This window comes from Pogonomyrmex barbatus, unplaced genomic scaffold (assembly GCF_055798465.1).
Source record: "Pogonomyrmex barbatus isolate J1 unplaced genomic scaffold, ASM5579846v1 scaffold8, whole genome shotgun sequence".
NCBI classification, from domain to species: domain Eukaryota; kingdom Metazoa; phylum Arthropoda; class Insecta; order Hymenoptera; family Formicidae; genus Pogonomyrmex; species Pogonomyrmex barbatus.
In genome coordinates this window covers 4,854,829-4,873,415 of record NW_028297182.1, presented here as the reverse complement: position 1 = coordinate 4,873,415, position 18,587 = coordinate 4,854,829, and the positions used below count along the sequence as shown (strand labels likewise).

The 18,587-nt window shown below is 42.0% G+C and overlaps 1 protein-coding gene and 1 long non-coding RNA gene across 2 annotated transcripts in view; both read right to left on the bottom strand.

The window, feature by feature from the left end:
• Nucleotides 1-396: 396 nt before the first annotated feature.
• Nucleotides 397-1,896, bottom strand: LOC148934726 (uncharacterized). The gene is made up of 2 exons (XR_016141140.1): nucleotides 1,690-1,896; nucleotides 397-1,022 (listed from the first exon to the last, which is right to left on the bottom strand). It is a non-coding gene; the product is annotated as an uncharacterized LOC148934726 (long non-coding RNA).
• An 11,593-nt stretch (nucleotides 1,897-13,489) lies between these two features.
• Nucleotides 13,490-18,587, bottom strand: part of LOC105427730 (homeobox protein BarH2) — a 31,105-nt gene continuing 26,007 nt past the window's right edge. Inside the window, exon 3 of the mRNA XM_011639604.2 lies at nucleotides 13,490-17,641. Coding sequence (XP_011637906.1) covers nucleotides 16,756-17,641 — 886 coding nt within the window. The 3' untranslated portion in view covers nucleotides 13,490-16,755. The remainder of the gene's footprint in view (nucleotides 17,642-18,587) is intronic.

Sequence of the window (18,587 nt, the reverse complement as noted above, 5' to 3'; positions counted from 1 at the left end):
AGATCTGAAAATAATGTTGTTGGATCAAAATAATTATGTAGGACTCGGATTATTAGAATATCAATTTGATTAATCGTAGTGTTATCATCATGCTTAAGCATTCTACATAATTATTTTGATAGTTCAACAAAATTATTTTCGAATTTAAATCTGGCCAAATTTTTAATTTTACTTCAACAAAACTTCTCATGTAATATACACTCCAGTTCGTAAAATTCTCCTAATTTATTAATTCATTTTTTTTTATAACAGATGCTTCCAAAAAGCATTTTTCCATCTGAATGTGAAATTTTTTTCCATATAAATTTATATATAACGATCATATTTTACAATACATAATTAAATAATTAAATTTTCTTTGAATTTCCTCCCAGATTAATGAGAAATACTAATATCATGAGTTAACGTCCGCGAGGAATTTACAAGCTGTTCTTAAATCCGAATAAAATCTAAAGGAACTCATTTCGAGCGCGCTCGCGAGAGGAAGTGACGATCGTTGCGTTCAGAAGTCGAGTCGAGAAACGCCGTATTAGCGACGCTGTCCGCAGGACCCAGCGAGCTCGATCTTCGTAGACTATCGTTGAAATGATTCCACTTATCCGCTACGGGGAGTCGCCGAAGAATCCGACGCCGGTACAAAAGCCAGTGGAAGCGAACTCGATCGCCGCGGGACGCCCAGCTACCGAAGATATTTCATTTACCGGACAAAAACTGCCCCCTTCTCCTGCCACCCTCCTTCGCTGCGTCTCTCTTACTCACCTGATCCAGTCACGGCAGACCAGAGGCCGAGGCAAGAATTCGAATTAATATTCGGCGCTGACGTACGAAATTACAGGCAGTCTTGTCGGCCGCTGGTGCACGCAGACCGTCCGTTTGTCCGTCCGTCCGTCGCGTTGTTGCTGCTGCTGCTGCTGCTGCTGCTGCTGCTGCTGCCGTTGTTGCCGCGCGTCGAGACGCGCCCCGCCAGGAAACAAATGAGCGACGATCATCTTGTCCACTCGGGGCACAATGGAAACGACGACCTGAAACCATCGCGGCCGCCGTCACGGCGTCCTGGATATTGGATAACCGGCCGTTACTCCATTCCGTGCCTGTATGCGCGTACATCCAATTTAGCTACCGAGTTTGGTGTAATTGACGTAATTGCGCATCGGCGCGCATTGTGCGCCTCTTGAAAAAAATGGCGGGACGGTCGTTGGACGCGAGAGACACGCGGTCTCGGTAATTGATTTTTGGAAGCTAAAGGAGCAAAGGAGAGAAACGAGAAATTAATGTTGAGAAATTAATTTTTTAGATAGAGGCAACAGAACGAAGTATGCGACTCGTTCGAAAGAAAGCGGCGATAAAGATAAAACAAGATAAAGATAAAGATAAAACTTTAGACGTATACAATTTTCGATTTATACGATTTTATTTTCAATTTATACGATTTTATATCTGTTGCTATTTAAAAGAGGCTAGCGAGGCTAAAATATGATCGCGACAACCGACACCGAGATGAATATCGAAATTCGACGAATTTACTTGGCACGAATCCACACGAACGAAGATCGGTCGGTTCAGGGGGGAAGATTCGCAGGGTGCTCGATTCCGAAGCTGATTTGCATCCTCTTTCCGCTAGTACGACGCGTCACGAGGGCAACGATCTTCTTCCGGAGTGGAAATACAAAGTAAAAGAAGACTTCTCACCTGTTGGGCCCATTGTCCACGAGATAATTTGGTTAAAGTAACTAATCGCTCGCCTCTTTTCGGGCCGGCCGCTTATATGCTCGATGCCGAACTGCGGTCCCTTTTGTCATAATTAATAGTTCCTTCCCGCGCGGAGTCCTTACCACTCTTCTTCCCTAAATGATTCTTCATCCATCATCATGAGTCCAAGTCTTCGGGGGCCCTCTCCCCTCCTCTCCCCCCCCCCTCTCTCTCTCTCTCTCTCTCTCTCTCTCTCCGGCTCTCGATTTCTCAGAATTCACTTCCCAACGTCTTGGCGATACGTAACGTCGTTGCGATCTCGAGCCTTGATCGACCGGTCGAGTCATCATCATCCACCTGGGAGAATGGTAGCAATTGTTCCGGAACAGAAGGAATCATTTTTCCCGCGTCAATTCTCGTCCCGGCGAAATTTCAATTGTCCTTGCAGCGCTACTTTCGTTCCGATTGCTTCTCACTTTTCGTCGGCCGCGTTCCTTTTGAGACCCGCCGACCGCTGACGATTCGAAAGCCGTTTCGATGAATGATACGCTCGCGAGGCCCTCGAACTCGGATCGCGCAGTCATCTCACGAAGTGACGGTAATTGTTCGTTAATTCGAATGGTAGCAGCAGCGCCTTTCTTTCTCTCACGCACAAAAGTACGCGGAAATGGAATCACGATCCCTCGTAATCGGTTTCGAAGCGCGCACCTGCTTTAAGATTTCTTTTTTTTCTTCACGAACGAACAAAAAGACTTTTGTCCTTCGTATCATTTTCGTATACATTATACTTAACTTAATGACAAATCTTCAAATATTCGACTCTCTTGACTAAACCAAGAAATATAAAAATGTTTTTATTACACGTTTGTCTTTTCATTATTATTATTGTTATTATTATAATGATTAATTTTTTATACTTGATTTTTTGATAACGAGATATGATAGATTTTTTTTAATTGAGAAAAATAATTTCGATTATACACACCGAAGAGCTCACACGCACACACATGCGCGCGCGCACACACACACACACACATACACATATTCGCATACGTAATGTTTTGATTCCTGGCACTTTAAATCCGCCACTGTCGTGAAATTCACGCACCTAATCCGCGCAATCGTTTCCCCGGATCTTGCCGGAACTTCCATTTCTTTTACGCGCGCTGCTGCTTACGTTCTTATGATCGAGATTGGGATCTGAATTCGTTGAGAACGACCGTATGGTGAAAGAGAAAGTGCGCGCGCGGCTGATGTCAGAATTAGCGTAAGTTGTGAATGTCGGGGGAGGCTGGAATATGGCAGACACTATTTAGACTACCGCCAATTGCGACGTCCGCGCCAGGAAGGCCGCCAAGTAAAACAATCCCTCGTTTCTCAGTGGTTCTCACCCAATTCAATTTCGAACGGGTTTCTCACAACGCCCTCACAATTTCTGTTTTCATGGGAACACGTGGCGGTACCGCGAGCCTTGTAAATGTAAAATTTCATTCTTCCGCGCTTTTCTTTTTCCACGCCTTGAATGGAATCGGAGAGAACAGGCCCGGAAAATGTGCCACGAAAAATAAAGTGATTCGCGCACACCGCGAAGCAGAAGAGGGGCAATTTACAAAAATTAAAGAATTAAATCCGATCGCGTGGCGCGATTCGTTTCACTCCACGCCCCTTTTCTGCACGGGAACAATGCGTGAATCCAAGTTCGTTTCTTCTCGTCATAATTTCGTTCGGCTAAATCGCAAATCATTATAACAGTAGAATGGAGTTTTCCAGGTAACGTGTGTGTTCCTCTCTAATTATCGTTTCCATGCACCAGAGTAAGAATTAATTGTGATATTTTTAATGCTCTCATTCCGTATTCATCTTTCTGAATGGCTGACGAAATCTACCGTTTTATCTCTCCATTTTCATTCCCCTCGCTCATTCTTCTCTCATTCGCTCGCTCTCAGATTGTCGCGCACACGCGAAAGTGCGACTGCACATGCAATCGCATCTCGATGATCATTCCCGCAGGTGATTTAACGACTTGTCATTCACTTTATCAATTTGCCGCCGCTGGAAATCACGTATAGGTGCGTATAGATAGCGAGCGATACCTACCACGTGGCGTGTCGAATTAAATAATAAATCTGTTTTTATATACCGTAAAACGATTCAGTCACACCGAATGCGCGCAATTTCTTATTACTTGTTTTTAATGTAAAGACATTTTACGTTTGAAATTATTTTATTATCCTCATCGCGCGTATCATATTCCGCATTGTTGACATTTGTATAATTATATCTTAAAAGAACTTATTTATCGTCAAAACTATGTTATTAAATTCGGCCGCTGGGATTATGGAAAACCCTTTAAAACACGGGGGACATGGGCAAGCACGATAAATAATGTACGGAAAGAATAATTTTGTTGAAATATCTAAAAACTTTAACTTGAAACAGAATTGAAAATAATTTTATTGGGCTGTAAAAATAATAGGAAATTTAAATTAATTGCTGGAATATAAAAAATTTCTGCAGTATTATCATCATGCTTAAATCAAATAATTAGATATTTCAAGAAAATTATTTTTTTCTTTCTTTCTTTGTGATTCTTAGTCCATAATGGACACTCCTGTAATTTATCTTTATTTTATAATTTAATTTCGCTTTTTTTATTCTTAGGACGTTTATATTCGCTCGCGCATGATCATAAAAATGCGATACAATATGTCAAGCAACGTCGCGAACTCGATTTTCTTTTTCGAGGGTACGTTATACACGTAACGAAGAGCAAACACGATATTCTCGGCCCTCGACGACTTTTTCAACGGACGTAGCGCGGTCGAAAGTGGCTCAGGATCGTGAATGCAGATAAGAATCGTGCTTGCCCGTGTCCCCGGTGTTTTTCGGAGTTTCGCGCCGGTAATTGTCCGGCCATATGCTCGCCCCGGGCTCGCCTACCGAAACACCGCGGTAAAACTCCTCGGCCCGTCTCATCCCGATCGCCTCGCGATTACGCGCGCGCTTTCGTTCTAATTACAATATTTAAATTCCGCCTGACATGTGCTCGGGCCAATTCGGCCCGAGCGCGCTGAATGAGCCGCGTGTTATCTCCGCCGACACGCTCGCTTGCGCGCGTGTGCGTGAATGCAACGTGCGCGCGTGGTTTACGCACGAAAGCTAGGAGCTACGAGCCTCGCGGAAGAGACTGTTGGCTAAACATTCGACGGTGTCTATCGCGATCGGCCGTTAATTCATTACTCGGCCGGATCAGATACGCGTCAGTTGCGCGAGTTACAATGTGCCGGGGTATGCCGAGTTCATTTCTCGATCGCCGGCGCGAGTTCAAGAAACGTTATTAGAGATCCGAGATGATTCTTTTTTAATAATAAATAAATTAATTCAAACTTAGGTGCTCGTACCAAGAACAAAATGATGCTTTTTTGTCCTAGTAAAAAAAAAAAACTACTGTGTGAGGAATAATAACGTAATGACACAGAGTGGTTCTCATTGCCATCGACCTCCAATCTTGAGACGCAAATGATAGCACGATGATTCTGTGCGCACGTAATGCTATACTGTACGCAACATAAGTGCAAAAATAAGTGCAACATAAGGGCAAAAAGTGTCATACACAAACTTGTCCGTTTATAATATATTTACCATAGTATAAAAAAGTATTTTTATTCTTTAAACAAACAATATATTTAATAATTCTCTGTAAATAGAATAATTATTCAATTATTCCAATTGTGTAATTGGAAGGAAGAATTAAATAATCCATGTGTATAACTAGACAAATTTTGTCATCAATTAATATTTAAATAATTAATATTTCCCTTTCAATCTTATTCATTCTCAATCGAACGGGATTAGTTATCTTAGACAATGTTGCTCAATCTATAAAATGAAAAATAGGCTATAATAAAGTCGGCATCGAAATCAATCTAAAATATAAGAAAGAATATTTTAAGTATTTTATTTTTGTGGAATACTAAATAAATTTCGTGATACCGAACCTCGCTGGCGTACAATGTTTGTTTAGTAAACAAGATCACACGTTATGTTCTCATTCACGCGACAGGTTAGCTCTGTATCGTCATATTATCTATCGAGATGTGATCGCATCGAGTATTAAAAGTTATCAAACCTATCACACTTCATGATTATCACGATTAGCTTAAGTAGTTAATTAATTCCTGCGATTAACAGCCGTAAATGTATTAGTCGTTTACCTGAGCAAGTTTTTCGCATGATTTATTTATTCATGCAGCGATAGTAGATAAATTATATATTATTTATTGCGGTAGTTATACGGGCGCTATAATTTCTTCAGAATTTATTTTCAAAAATATCTCTCTCATCACGCAAATTTGTCGCTGAGTTAAACGTACTTTTCAATTAAAGGTGAAATATAAGTGGATAGATCAAGTAATTGAGATAATTCAAAATGTATTGTTTATTAATAATATATGTATTTCGTTGAATTTACGGATTTGGATTTTCAAATGTAAGAATTTATTGGATTTTATTTCGATATTTAAATATTACAAAGCAAGAATAAAGTGAATTAGATATTTTATCGTTCATACAAAAATACAAGAATGAAGAAACAAGATTTTAAATAATGTTTGGTAATTTAATGTATTAAATTCTCGATTATATTTTTGTATGCCACTTTGTATGTCAGACAACGAGATTAATTTTTTATTAATTATTCCGGGAATCAATTTATTGCGCCGATGATTTAAAACTTCGCCCATAATTGGAGCAAGTTGTTTCTGGATGCGATAAATTAATAGTCGAGACGGAAGAATCGATCGAATCGTAATAAAGAGTTAATTCAGAGATCGTTAAAATTATTAGTCGTAAAGCGACATCGATTCACACGTGGGTTCTATAAATTTTTCTTAAGGACATTCTCTCGCTCGAGCGGATGCGTGTATCGAGTGATTGATCGACGTAAGTTTTACGGGCCAGAAGCGCGCCCGTTAAAATGACGCCATTAACGCGGTCGTATTGAAACGGTCCGGCCACGTCGATGATGATTTGTCGCCACGAGGGCAACCATGCGAGCGACAAATCTCGCTCGTGTGGCACATTGACGAGCATCGATAATACGATACTCGATAATGACGGAGTACCGCCGATTATATCGGCCTCGTTAACGCACCTGCGTAATGTCCCTCCCCTGAAATTGATGCTCGAGGTAAGATGGCCGATTAATAACAAATTGCGAATGATGTCACTTTAATGCTTGTCCATGAAACTCCTCGCCTGCGGCCAGCCAGCCCGTGTCTGTGTGCGTGCACGCACACGACAACTGTACCCTTAACGAGACGAGCGTTGCGTGAGAAACGATATAGGGGAAATTATCTGCGAGAGATGTCGCGATAATTTTAAACAATTAACTGAAGAGGAAAGAGCGCACTACGTTTGATTACTCGCAAATTGTTACTCGAAAATTCTCGGCGACGTAGTACGGAGAAATTTCGTGGCGTGGAAGAAAAAAGAAATAATTGAGCAAGAGAAAAATGAAAAATCGGTTTGCGATATTATCCAATCTCCCCGCGAGTTTGTCGCGCGATATAATTGCTTTATTAAATAAAAATCCGCGCTTCTGCAGAGAGCGCGAGGAAAATGGGCGCAGCAGGTGAATTTCATTTGATCGACGATCACGCGCTCACGCATTTGCGTGTTCTCACCGAAAGCGCGATCATGCTCGTGAAACCGATATCACCCTTTATCCCTCTTCTCTTCTTTTCCACGTTCACTTTCTTGCTCCGCAAGTCGACAGACTGGTTTCATCTTAATCCTCTTCGACAAATCTTTCTCGTTCTCTTTCTTTCTATAAATAAAAAAAAAAAAAAAAAAAAGAACGCGATACCACGAGGAATGCCTTTACCACGCAATTTTAATGCACGACCTGCGATTATTATGCATAGCGAAGCACACGTGAAATTGCCATAACGCTATAAACATTCTAAAGTAAAATATACTGTAATATCACGAATGGTATACACAAAACAATTCAATTCTCGTACGTTTGATATATCATTATTATCTCTTCTAGGGGTCTCTTTCAATTTAAGTTTGTGACAGATATCTCGCTGTGATCCTCATGAATGTTTAGAAAATGATTTAATAGAATTTAATTATAAATTTGTTTGTACAAGTATAGTATATTTTAACGGATTCATGTTATAAATAATTCCTGATAAAAGAATTACACTTGCGTTATACCTCTCTATTAAATGTGGATAGAAAATTTAAGTAAAAAATGTTAAATGATTGGATAGATTTCATTTCTCGTTCCAACATCTAAGATTGCCTCGATAAAATTAGCGATTTCCTTGCTGCGCAACGTGAGATGCTATTATTTTATCCAATGATTTTGCGTGCCGTGTTGATTGGGTGAATAATAATTTAACGTTTAAAAGAGTATACGCGTAATTATGATGTATGATATGCATGTTATTGCCGCTTGTCATTCATAAAATTCATTTTATATTCTGTCACATGTCACCTACAAAATTTATGTCATCGACACAATATTGCATAATTAGCCATAATTACGTTATTATGCGTAATCCGCTGCATAACACAGTATTAATAATATAATACTGCAAGATTATATTGTTAACGTAAATAACGTTTCATCGAACCTGCCTAATTATCTATGCGACACGCCGAGATAAATTTTTGTTCTTCGACATGGCAACACGGAAATATATTAATGCGAAAGCGCGGCCGCGGAGGACACTCGTCGATCGAGGTGGAGATAATTTTTCGCGCTTCCGCGTGTTCGCTAAATTAAAAACATCACATTTGCCTTTAAACGAAGTACAATGACTGACGTCGGCCGTTTAAACGCGATGTTTGCTCTTCCTGGGCGTCCACTTAGGCGAGATCGCTTAAAAGGGCATAAAACTACTAACCGCGCGCCCGCGCGCGAAAGTCGCCTCGGAGACGCGTAATGCGTGCTCTTTACACGCACACGTTACTCACCGGATGGTTTATGGATGGAGAGGAGGAGACGCGCGAGTGGAGAGGTGAAGTGAGACGAGGCGCGGTAGACCGGAAGTGGGAGCAATTAACGATATAAGTGGTTCGCTGGTCTCGGCACGAGATAAGATCGGCCAACTCGAGTCTAGCTGCTTTTCTTGCGACCGCTCGATGGGAAGATAACAAGCTCGAAGGAGGCAGGTGCCTTTTCGACACATTATACGTTCTTGCTCATCCCGATCCTCCTTTTTCTTCCACGCTCTTACCTTCCCCCGCCGTCTTCTCCTCCCCCCCCCTCCCCCCGCCGCTCGTCTCGCGCATCCCGCTGCGCGCGTCGTTTCGCGGCCGCTTTTCTGCTGCGCGCGCGACCTACGCGTATCTACGAAATAACTTTATTTACCGGCCGCGCGCCCGACCCCTTGTTTCCCTCGTTTGCATTTTATCAAACAGCGCGATAATCATGCCCCGGAGAGGACCCGCGGCCATTTTTCGAGCGAACAGCCGGCTTTTAATATTAAGCAGGCGTCCACGGTAATTGGTATCGCGTGTGGTCGTGCTGCTGATGATCGATGCGCGTGAACACTCGATCCGATCGATCATATTTATTCATGCACGAATTATTTAGCGCGTTACAATATTCCGTCCGCCGGTGTAATTTATAGGCATGTGATATAATCGTTTATCGACGCTGTTAACATCGTTAATTTCTTCATTATGAAAGCGATGATGGTCATTTTCACGGGACTTTCTCTCGCGTTAAAATAAGACTCCATCGAGTTTGAAATGTGTTTCGTAAAATATGTAAATATGTAACATACGATTGTTCACTCTCGCGGAAACTCATTGCCATAAATAAACAATAAACGTATAAAAAGTATGTTGAAAAACAGTAATGAAATATCGTTGTGTTTCGATAAGATAGGATCTTCGGCGCCTATAATGATCTTTTATTTTTAAATTCAAGAATAATTGCTCTTGTTATTAACATACCATTATTTTTAACGGACTTGAAATATAATAACTCCAAAGCCAGAAATATATTTATCCCCTTAATAAATCAAATTAATAATAATCTTTTTTCTTTTATAAAAGATTCCTATTATGAAAAAAAAAAAAAAAAAAATATCTTTCAGTCAAATTTATTACCAAAAATTTTAGACTTTAAACTTTTTTGAACGATTCTTTCTCTCTCGCTATCCTTTTCTTTTTCTCATATTATTCATATTATTCTCATATTATTCTTGTTTTTCAATAATACATATATTAACGTATAAAATTGCTTTCTCAAGTGTATGAAATCTTTCTGTTAAAATACTTGACGAAAAGAATAAAATCTTTTTACATTACATAAAGATCTACGCGCATTCAAAACTGTCGATCAAACCTGTCGTCTTCGTTCGCTTATATTTTCGTATTTTCACAAACGATCATCGAACGGTCCAAGAAACAAAATCACAAAGCTAGGGAAAAACCAAAAGGAAAAGAACGAGGGACGATGACTCGAACAGGACATCGCGTGCTTCCGGCAATTCTCTTTTGTCGCCGCGTTTGAGAATGTAGAACCAAGTAAAGCTTTCTTTTGTCGCCGCGTTTGAGGATATAGAAACCCAGCAAAAGCTCGATTTGACCGTGGGGTTAACCACATCCTCTCTCGCCGGGCCCTTCTTCCTTTCTTCTTCGGTTTCCATCGGTCCTCCACCTTCGGGAAGCGAGCCGCGTGAAACCTTAACGGACACGTTGCGAAAAAGAGGAGAATAATAAAACTGTGATTTCCTTTCCGCTTTCAGCTAATAAGCACGTCCGCTCGCCGCAGCCCACAATTATACAAAGTGCGCCGACTGTCGCTTCGACGAGAGTCACCCTCGTGTGTGACGTGTATATCGGGCAAATACTGTTATAATTTTACACTTGTCGTCCACCTAAGTACGGCCTCGAGAGTAAAATTCGAGTAAAAAGAAACTCGAGATAAAATGATACGATAACTCTCATTACCACGCACACTTTTCTTCGGAAAAACGACGACGGCCGTTTAAGAACATCTCGTTTACGACGAGTTTATTGCACGATGTAAAGCGGCAATGGAAAAGCGCGATTATATCAAAATGTTTAAAGATCCTTGCGTGGCGAAGGTTAGCTATTTTAGCGATACGCTGCGTGCCTGCCCACAATATAACGTAACCTTTAACTTTTACGTTAATCACTTAACTCTTCCCGTAATAAATCTGAAAAAAGCACATTAATCAAATTATAATTGGCTTTTGATTTAATTATGACTTAATTTATCACGAGGCTCTATTTCGCACAATAGCGCAGCCCGGTGTTATAAAGTGAAAAGAATCTGCGAAGGAACGGACTTACTTTTGCGGCGCACAGGTGCAAATTTGCATTAATCAAAAAGCAACAAGTACTGTTTATACTCGGTTAACTATAATTTATGATCTCTTAAAGAAACTAATTGCACACCCTCGTGTGCTCGTGATTGCGACGACCATCTGCGTAAGCGGTAGGTAACGGTGGTAGTATCGGGGTACGTATCGTCAACCTGACGATGTCGACACGTCAACCTGACGATGTCGACTGATATAAGACTACATAAGAATTTCCATAAGTCCCTTAGACGCGGGGCCCCACGTCTCGCGGGAAGGAAACATTGTCGTGACGCAAAAAGAATGCGGCGTATACGCAACGCGTGCGTGTGCACGAAATATGTACAATAGTATTCGCGGCACGAGAGGCACCCTCCCCTTTCCTCTCCCCCTCTCCCCCTCCTCCCCCCATCTCGTTCGACCGTGTCCGCCGCTGGGGAAAATCGTTAGTGCCCCGGCAGCGGCGCGGCCGACCGCTAATGGGGCCCAAATTAATTTCACGTAATTGTGGGTACACGGTAGTACGCGTCCCGTCCGTCCGGCTACCCGTTTTACCCTAATAGGAATAAAATAAGCCCTTATGCGGGGAAATGAGAGTGCGAGAGAGCGCGCGCGCGCGCGCGCGCGCGTTCTCCGCAACATAATTGCACTGACCAACGGCGGAAATAAGCAAACGCGATTAAGCCCCGTGCACACTGTCACGCTCGCCAGGTTTCGCCTTCGACGACGATGACGACGACGACGACGACGACGATGTAAGGGTTTCGCCAAATTACACGTCGCTGAACCGCGCCGAAATTTCCGACTTAATGGCACACGCGTGGAGGGGAAAATACGTACGTCGGATAATGACGCGTACATTGCAATTTCGTTCTTCCGTGAAATTTGTCGCCGGGACATATTTCCGGAAATAAATATCGTGAATATCGTTTTTTTTTTATCTTTCTTTTTTTTATAATTGGTAATTAATTTTTGGTGAGATCGTGCCATTTAGAAAGTTCGTTCGGTATGTTGTGTAGTTTGCGCATAACTCAAAAATAATTTGTGATAATAAATTCTCAACAATGTGTTTTTACACAAGCTAAGCATCGATGTAGCACGTAGCATCGATGTTCAAATAAATAAGAAACCGGAACCTATTGTCTACATTTTTTCGTATTTAGGATGTAATTTTAACTTTACATTCATAATGTTCAGTAATTAAATTTTGATATTGAACACGCAGCATCTGTACATACTCTGAATTTCGTTTATCTTCTCTGATAGAATATAAACTCTGCCGCACATTTATGCCCAGCGGAAATTGTAAAGCGAGGATAACGATGTAGCAAAACGATACGCGAAACTCACCGAGGCCTGGCAGAGATATACGTAATGCTGAAGTAGAAAGTAAAGCTTTAATTGCTTCGAAGTTTCTACTTCGTGGCGCAAAATCATCATCATGTCATTAATGAAATTAGCCGTTATTAAGAAATATTTCGAGTAATGATTGTTTTGAGTTTTGATATCACTCAAAAGATCAGAAAAAGTGTGTGAAAAGGTACTGACTCGACTAATTAATCATGTTAATTGATGAACAGATGTGAAAGAATATAAAAGATAAACTCTGCAACGAGCTATTTAATGTTTTATATACGCTATTTGATGTTTTATTAAAAAAAAAAAAGACCTGATATTTTATTTAATTATTATGCTTGAGGGAATCTACAAGAAAAGAGGATAGATTAGTAAAGCCACTTACCGTTTAAGTTCAAAATTATCCTTGAACGACGTTTAACTCTAATTTCAAGAATACACTTACTTTCACTTTTTCGAATTTAAACTTTTTGAATGAAATTGAATTGCACAAAGTGATGTTCGCAATTTTACTCTGACATTCACAAAGTAAGTGCGTAACCAACACGCGTACATTTACCCACTCGCGAATGTTACAATTTGCATCATTGCGTGAAAATATCCCGAGAATTTCGGACAGTTGATCTGAACGCCAATTTGGTTGCTTTATATTATGCACAAGATTGCAGGTCGAACGTTAAACGAGGAAACTTGCCGCTTTCGTGACAGCAATCTTAGCTCCGATGGTCGGAACGTTCCTAACGAGGCACTTTATACATCTTCTCGCGTGAACCAATCCGATTGCTATTTATTACTTTTTCATAAATAAATCATTTGACGAACAGGCTTTATACACTTATACACTTTATACACTTATTTCAATTAAATTTAAAAACAGGTAAAGAGTATCAGGAAAGAGAAATTTGAGACATCGAGATGCGAGCTCGAATTTTTCGGAAAAAAATATAAAATCTCTGATTTGTTTAAAGCTTTAATATTGACAAAAAATAATTACAGAAAAAAAGAAAGAAATTTCCTTATAGTCGATCAGTTCGTCGATTACCATCACGGCGCGAGGGAGACGTATTCGATGCAAAAGAAGAACGCAGAACACGTTAAATTCAGTGTATAATATATTTTCCATATAATATAATAATTCTCGCTATACAGACATTATTTTACAAAGCATGATTTCATATGCTAAGTACATCTTGCTGCGTTACTTAACTACTAACTACACGTCATGCGGGTCGACGTCCGTCCGCCCCGGCGGATTCTCGGCGGCGTGTTGCGTCCGCGTTTCCGCACGGGAAAACCCCTCTCGCACGTTGTACAACCCCTAATTTTATACATTCATAATACTGGTATGTCCTTATCGAACGCGCCGCGTGTCGTGCCGTCGAAATATCAAAACGCCGCGCTCTCACCGGCGAGAAAAAGGGAAAAAGATCGCGCGATCTTTCCGATGCACAACGTCCGATCTCTCGAGAACACGCGTCTCGCGTTTCCGCTACGTATACTGAAATCTGAAAAATATTATGAAATATCTCGTATCTTGGCTTAAGAGTTCGTAAGAACTCGTTCCGTCTTCGTGTGTCTTCACCCCGAAGTCCACGTCCGATTTCCCCCCCTTCATCGTATATTTACAGCATTCGCATCTTCAGCTACGTGTATCCGTCATATTTACAGAAAAGATGGCGCAGCTCACCTTTACCGAGAGACCGAAATTGAGGAAATCAGCCGTCGAACAAGCTGACCCCCTACTAGAATTCCGCAAGCGGAAACCGTTCGATCGGTATACGAAACTAAAATTTCTCGAAGTTCGCGAAGAAGGTTTAACGTCTCGGTTTTCATCTCTTAGAATCACCGTTGATTTGATCGACGCGAAAATTAGCGCAATCTAGTTAGGTAGTGTTTTTTCAGACATCGAGTTTGCTGCTTGTTAGTATACAATCTGCTTATATCATAAGTTTCGTGTCCAGTCACATTATAATTTCAGAAAGATCTCAGCAATTTTCAGCGTAAAATCCGATATAATTCTGGGTCTAAGAGAATGGAAACGTTTCGCGCAATTGTTTCGTAAAGAAACGTGCAATCGTCATTTGACGCAAACGTCGCATCGTCATTGTCGTTTATCGTGTGAATCACTGTGTGTTGTCGTTTAACGATCACAAGGACTCATGACGAGGATTCTCTGTCCCACGTACGTAATTCATACTTAACTCATAACGACCGATACTCGTTCTCAACTAACTATCGATCTTTTTTCCCTCGGAAGGAAGAAAATATACAACCACCCTTGCCCCGTTATCGTTCGCAAATTACCGGTCGGCGTTGTCGTGCAATTTTCGGGACCGTCGCCGTCACTTATATCTCATCGATATTAATTAGCCGACCAATTCGTTCGTCTTCCCGAGGAAGAACGGGCGGGCAAAATGCCGGTTTCGTCTCGCCGACACGAGAACGCCGGTTATTTGAATAGTCGAGCCCCCCCCCCCCTCCCTCCTCCCCTCCCTGTTCGCGTTCGATGCCCCAATGCCGCCCCCTCCTGTCCGACTCTTTTTTGTCGTTCGTGGCGACCGCGTGTAATTTCGTGTCATTTTAGATTTCTTCCCCCGCGGCCAGGTCCCCTCTAATGTCATATTAATTGTACATTCGCGTTCGTCCGCGATTGGCTCGTTTCCTGGCGCGGCTGTAACCGTCCTCGACGCACGAAACCGTCTAATCGAGACGGATTTTCTAACCAACATGGTTCCCCGTTCGCCGGTGCGCCGTTCTGAACGAGTCATGTTAATCTGTGCCACGATGAATTGATTGCACGTGATAAATTCGTGAAAAGCTAAATTTCGCTGCGATCATATGAATATTGATCGTTTTCTTTCTAGATGAACGAATTAATTCATACTTTCGGCATAGAATTTCATTTAAAATTGCAAGATTAAAAAAATTTAATATAAATTTGTGGCACAGTGGAAATTGTCGTGATAATATTATTTGCCTGTATAAATTATTACATTCTGCAAAGAAATCGTCGATTTGTACGTCTAACATGTAACTATGATAAAGATATAATTTAATTTCATAAACATTGAAGAGAACAAGTTTGCAACAAAATTAATCGATATATGTATCCGAATTAAATAATTATCACAGTGTAATTAACGATAACGAATTGTGTATCAAAACAAAAACATAAATAATTTTGCTTTGCAAATTAAAAAAAAAAAAGTATCGGAAAACAAGTACCTTTCACAAATAATAGACCGATTGTGTACTTCGTACGAAAGAGTGGAAAATGAAATAATGAATGAACGACGAATGAGTAATAATGAGTTCCCATTTGGCCGAAGGATAATGTTCCGTTGAAGCACGGGATTTTTACTTTCGTCCGCTCTCCACACGCCGATCGTATCAACGTAGAATATATTGTTTCACCGTAACCCGCCATTCACTGAACGCTCAAATCACGAAGTTCGGTTAACCGCACGATATTTCCTGTTCGCTCTCATTATCTACAAAATCCCGGACGTCCCGTGCTATGTCACTTCCTGTTCTACCTCACGAAATCGGCCGCCGTACGCCGTTCCATACGCATCTCATTTCGACGACTTCGCTTCAGACTTGGCGAATCCCAAATATCTTCGCTTTCTCTAGATTTTAAATTAACTGCGACAACGTCAAATAATCTCTACGTAGTCCCTCCTCCATGCTCTCACAAGTATACACCCCGATATATATATATATATATATATATAGCTTTTTTTAAACAGTCTCGTTATATCAGCCGCATTCACTTCCTCTTCTGCGTTCACGCGGTAGCTGCATGAGTCGGATGGATCGGATGCAAGTTCTCAAGGATATATATACAGCTCGTTCCTTCTCCAGGATTACATAAATGTTATCGATCGATCTCCCGACAAAAAAATTCCCCATACAGGAACCGACTTGTTTATTTATGAAACTGTTAATGCAATAGCTGCTGAAATTTGAGCGACTTCGTTATCTCGTTCGGAATTGACTGATAAATGCTAGCTAAGTGAATTTGCTTTTAATTATCCGCGTCAGTTTCTCGTAATGAGTTATCGCATCGGTCAGTCCCTTCAAGCTTGCCCGTTACGTTTTTTCAGTAGCTGCCGGATGCTCACGCAAGGGCATTTTCAAATCGCGTTTCCCTTGGTTAACTCTGTGTCATTTTTTCATTGTCGAGAATCGAATCTTCGTTCACCGTTTCGACGACCGTTCGTCCACTTGTTCCCGAGTGACCGTCGTAAGGAAATCACTCCGTTTCACACAGCACTTCGTTTTCCAATTCATCCTTCTCGTCGTGGCCATACAACGTCCCGGCCGATGTACCGCCGGCGATACCAGGAATCTCCATGTCCTAGATATCGTGTATGCTCTCCTCATCGCTGTCAGCCCTTACGCTCCGAGGACTGTCCTCCCTTTGCACGGGCGATCTCTCTTGACTCTGGCTTCTGTCACGCTGTCGCGTCCGGTTTATACCTTCTCGCCCGTCCACTATCTCCGGACTGTCTCTGTAATAGTTATTCAGATTCGGTAGATTCGAGCCGGCCGCGTGGGACCCGAGAGGGTTGCTAGGGCCCGCCTGGATCATCGTCGGGGGATAAGCTCTGACGTCCTTTCTCAGGGGTGACCTGTCCCTGGAGTCCGGGCTCTTGCTTCTCTCCTGCCTCCTCGACCTGTCCATGCTCTCCCTTCCTTCCATCAGCTCCGGACTGCCTCTGTAGTAGCTGTTCATGTTGGAGAGATTGGAAGTCGCCGTTAGCGTGCCGAGAGGATTGCTAGGACCCGCCTGCATCATCGGCAACGGATACAGTCTCGTTGGCTTCCTGGTCGGCGACCTGTCCCTCGATTCCGGGCTCTTGCTCCTGTCCCTCTTCCTCGAGGACTCACGGGGGGCGTCGGGTATTTCCGGACTGTCTCTGTAGTAGTTGCTGAGGGTCGACAGGCTGGAGCTCGCAGTCAAGGAGCCGAGGGGATTGCTCGGCCCCGCCAGGATCATGGGTGGATATATACGATAGGGAAGCGGCTTCTGCAGAGTCGCCGCCGCCGCTGACGTTTGCTGATAGAAAAATCCGTTCGTGGGTAACGCGTGCGCGCTGGGATACTGCCAGTAGCGTCCGGCGGCAGGATGCGCGGGTATGGTCGCGGCGCCGCTGCTGTAAAGCTGCTGAAAGGCGGCTACGGCGAAATTGTTTTCGGCCATAATCTCGAAACCCACGATCGTTTGTCGTTTCCATTTCGTTCTGAAAGTACAAAGAAAGCGAGCAAGTCAGTACAGTAATTCCGCGCGAAGTTACAGCATGAGTCAGTACAATAATTCCGCGCGAACGATACAGTTTTCGTTTATTACAATTTTCGTTTATTCGCAATTCTAAAAATCATCTTTTAAGAGTTCGAGAGTTTTTCTTTATTAAAAAAAGGGATGACTAATATGTATATTGATGTGACACAGAATTTCCGCATTGAATATAAATTTGATAAGATTTATATCATATCATTGAAATATAATCAGTCATATAACGTAAAAGTGCTAATTATTACAATAAATAAATAAATATTAAATAATTTCTGAACATTGATATTTTTGAATTAATCGAACATACATCCGTGCACATAAGAATTATCGTCAACGCTAAAAAAAAAACGGCCACAAAATCCAAGGACTTTTTTCCAAGTACTTTAATCAAGACGGCACATCGGTAATGACCAGCGATGAAAAAGAGCTCGGCTATTCAAGATATATTTACATCAGTCGTGGGCGATCGTTATTCTCATAACGTAATATCGGCAAAATGGATCTAAGTTCGGCCTACCAATGTCAAACGGCGAGCCCGCGCGAGCCGCGATATCGCGATACGGTCTTGATCGCCGGAAGCACGTGCGAGCATAGCGTAGTTCCACGGTAGTTTTCCAGATTCTAACGGCGAACGATAAGATCCGTTCCAAGTATTCAGCTGTTTCGTTCTTTCGTTTGTAGCGCGAAGTTTCGCCCGCATAAGGATCGACTGGGCTTTCGAGGCCACCGCGCACCCGAAGCAATCACGGGCTTTCTGCAATTTCTCCCTAGGACTTTCTCACTCCCCCCCTCCCCCTCCTCACTTCCCTCGCCAGTGCCCCTCTTCGCCCTCCTCACGTATGTAAATCTCGATCTGGGACAATTACGCTAAAACGAGGTGGCGTGCCGCCAAG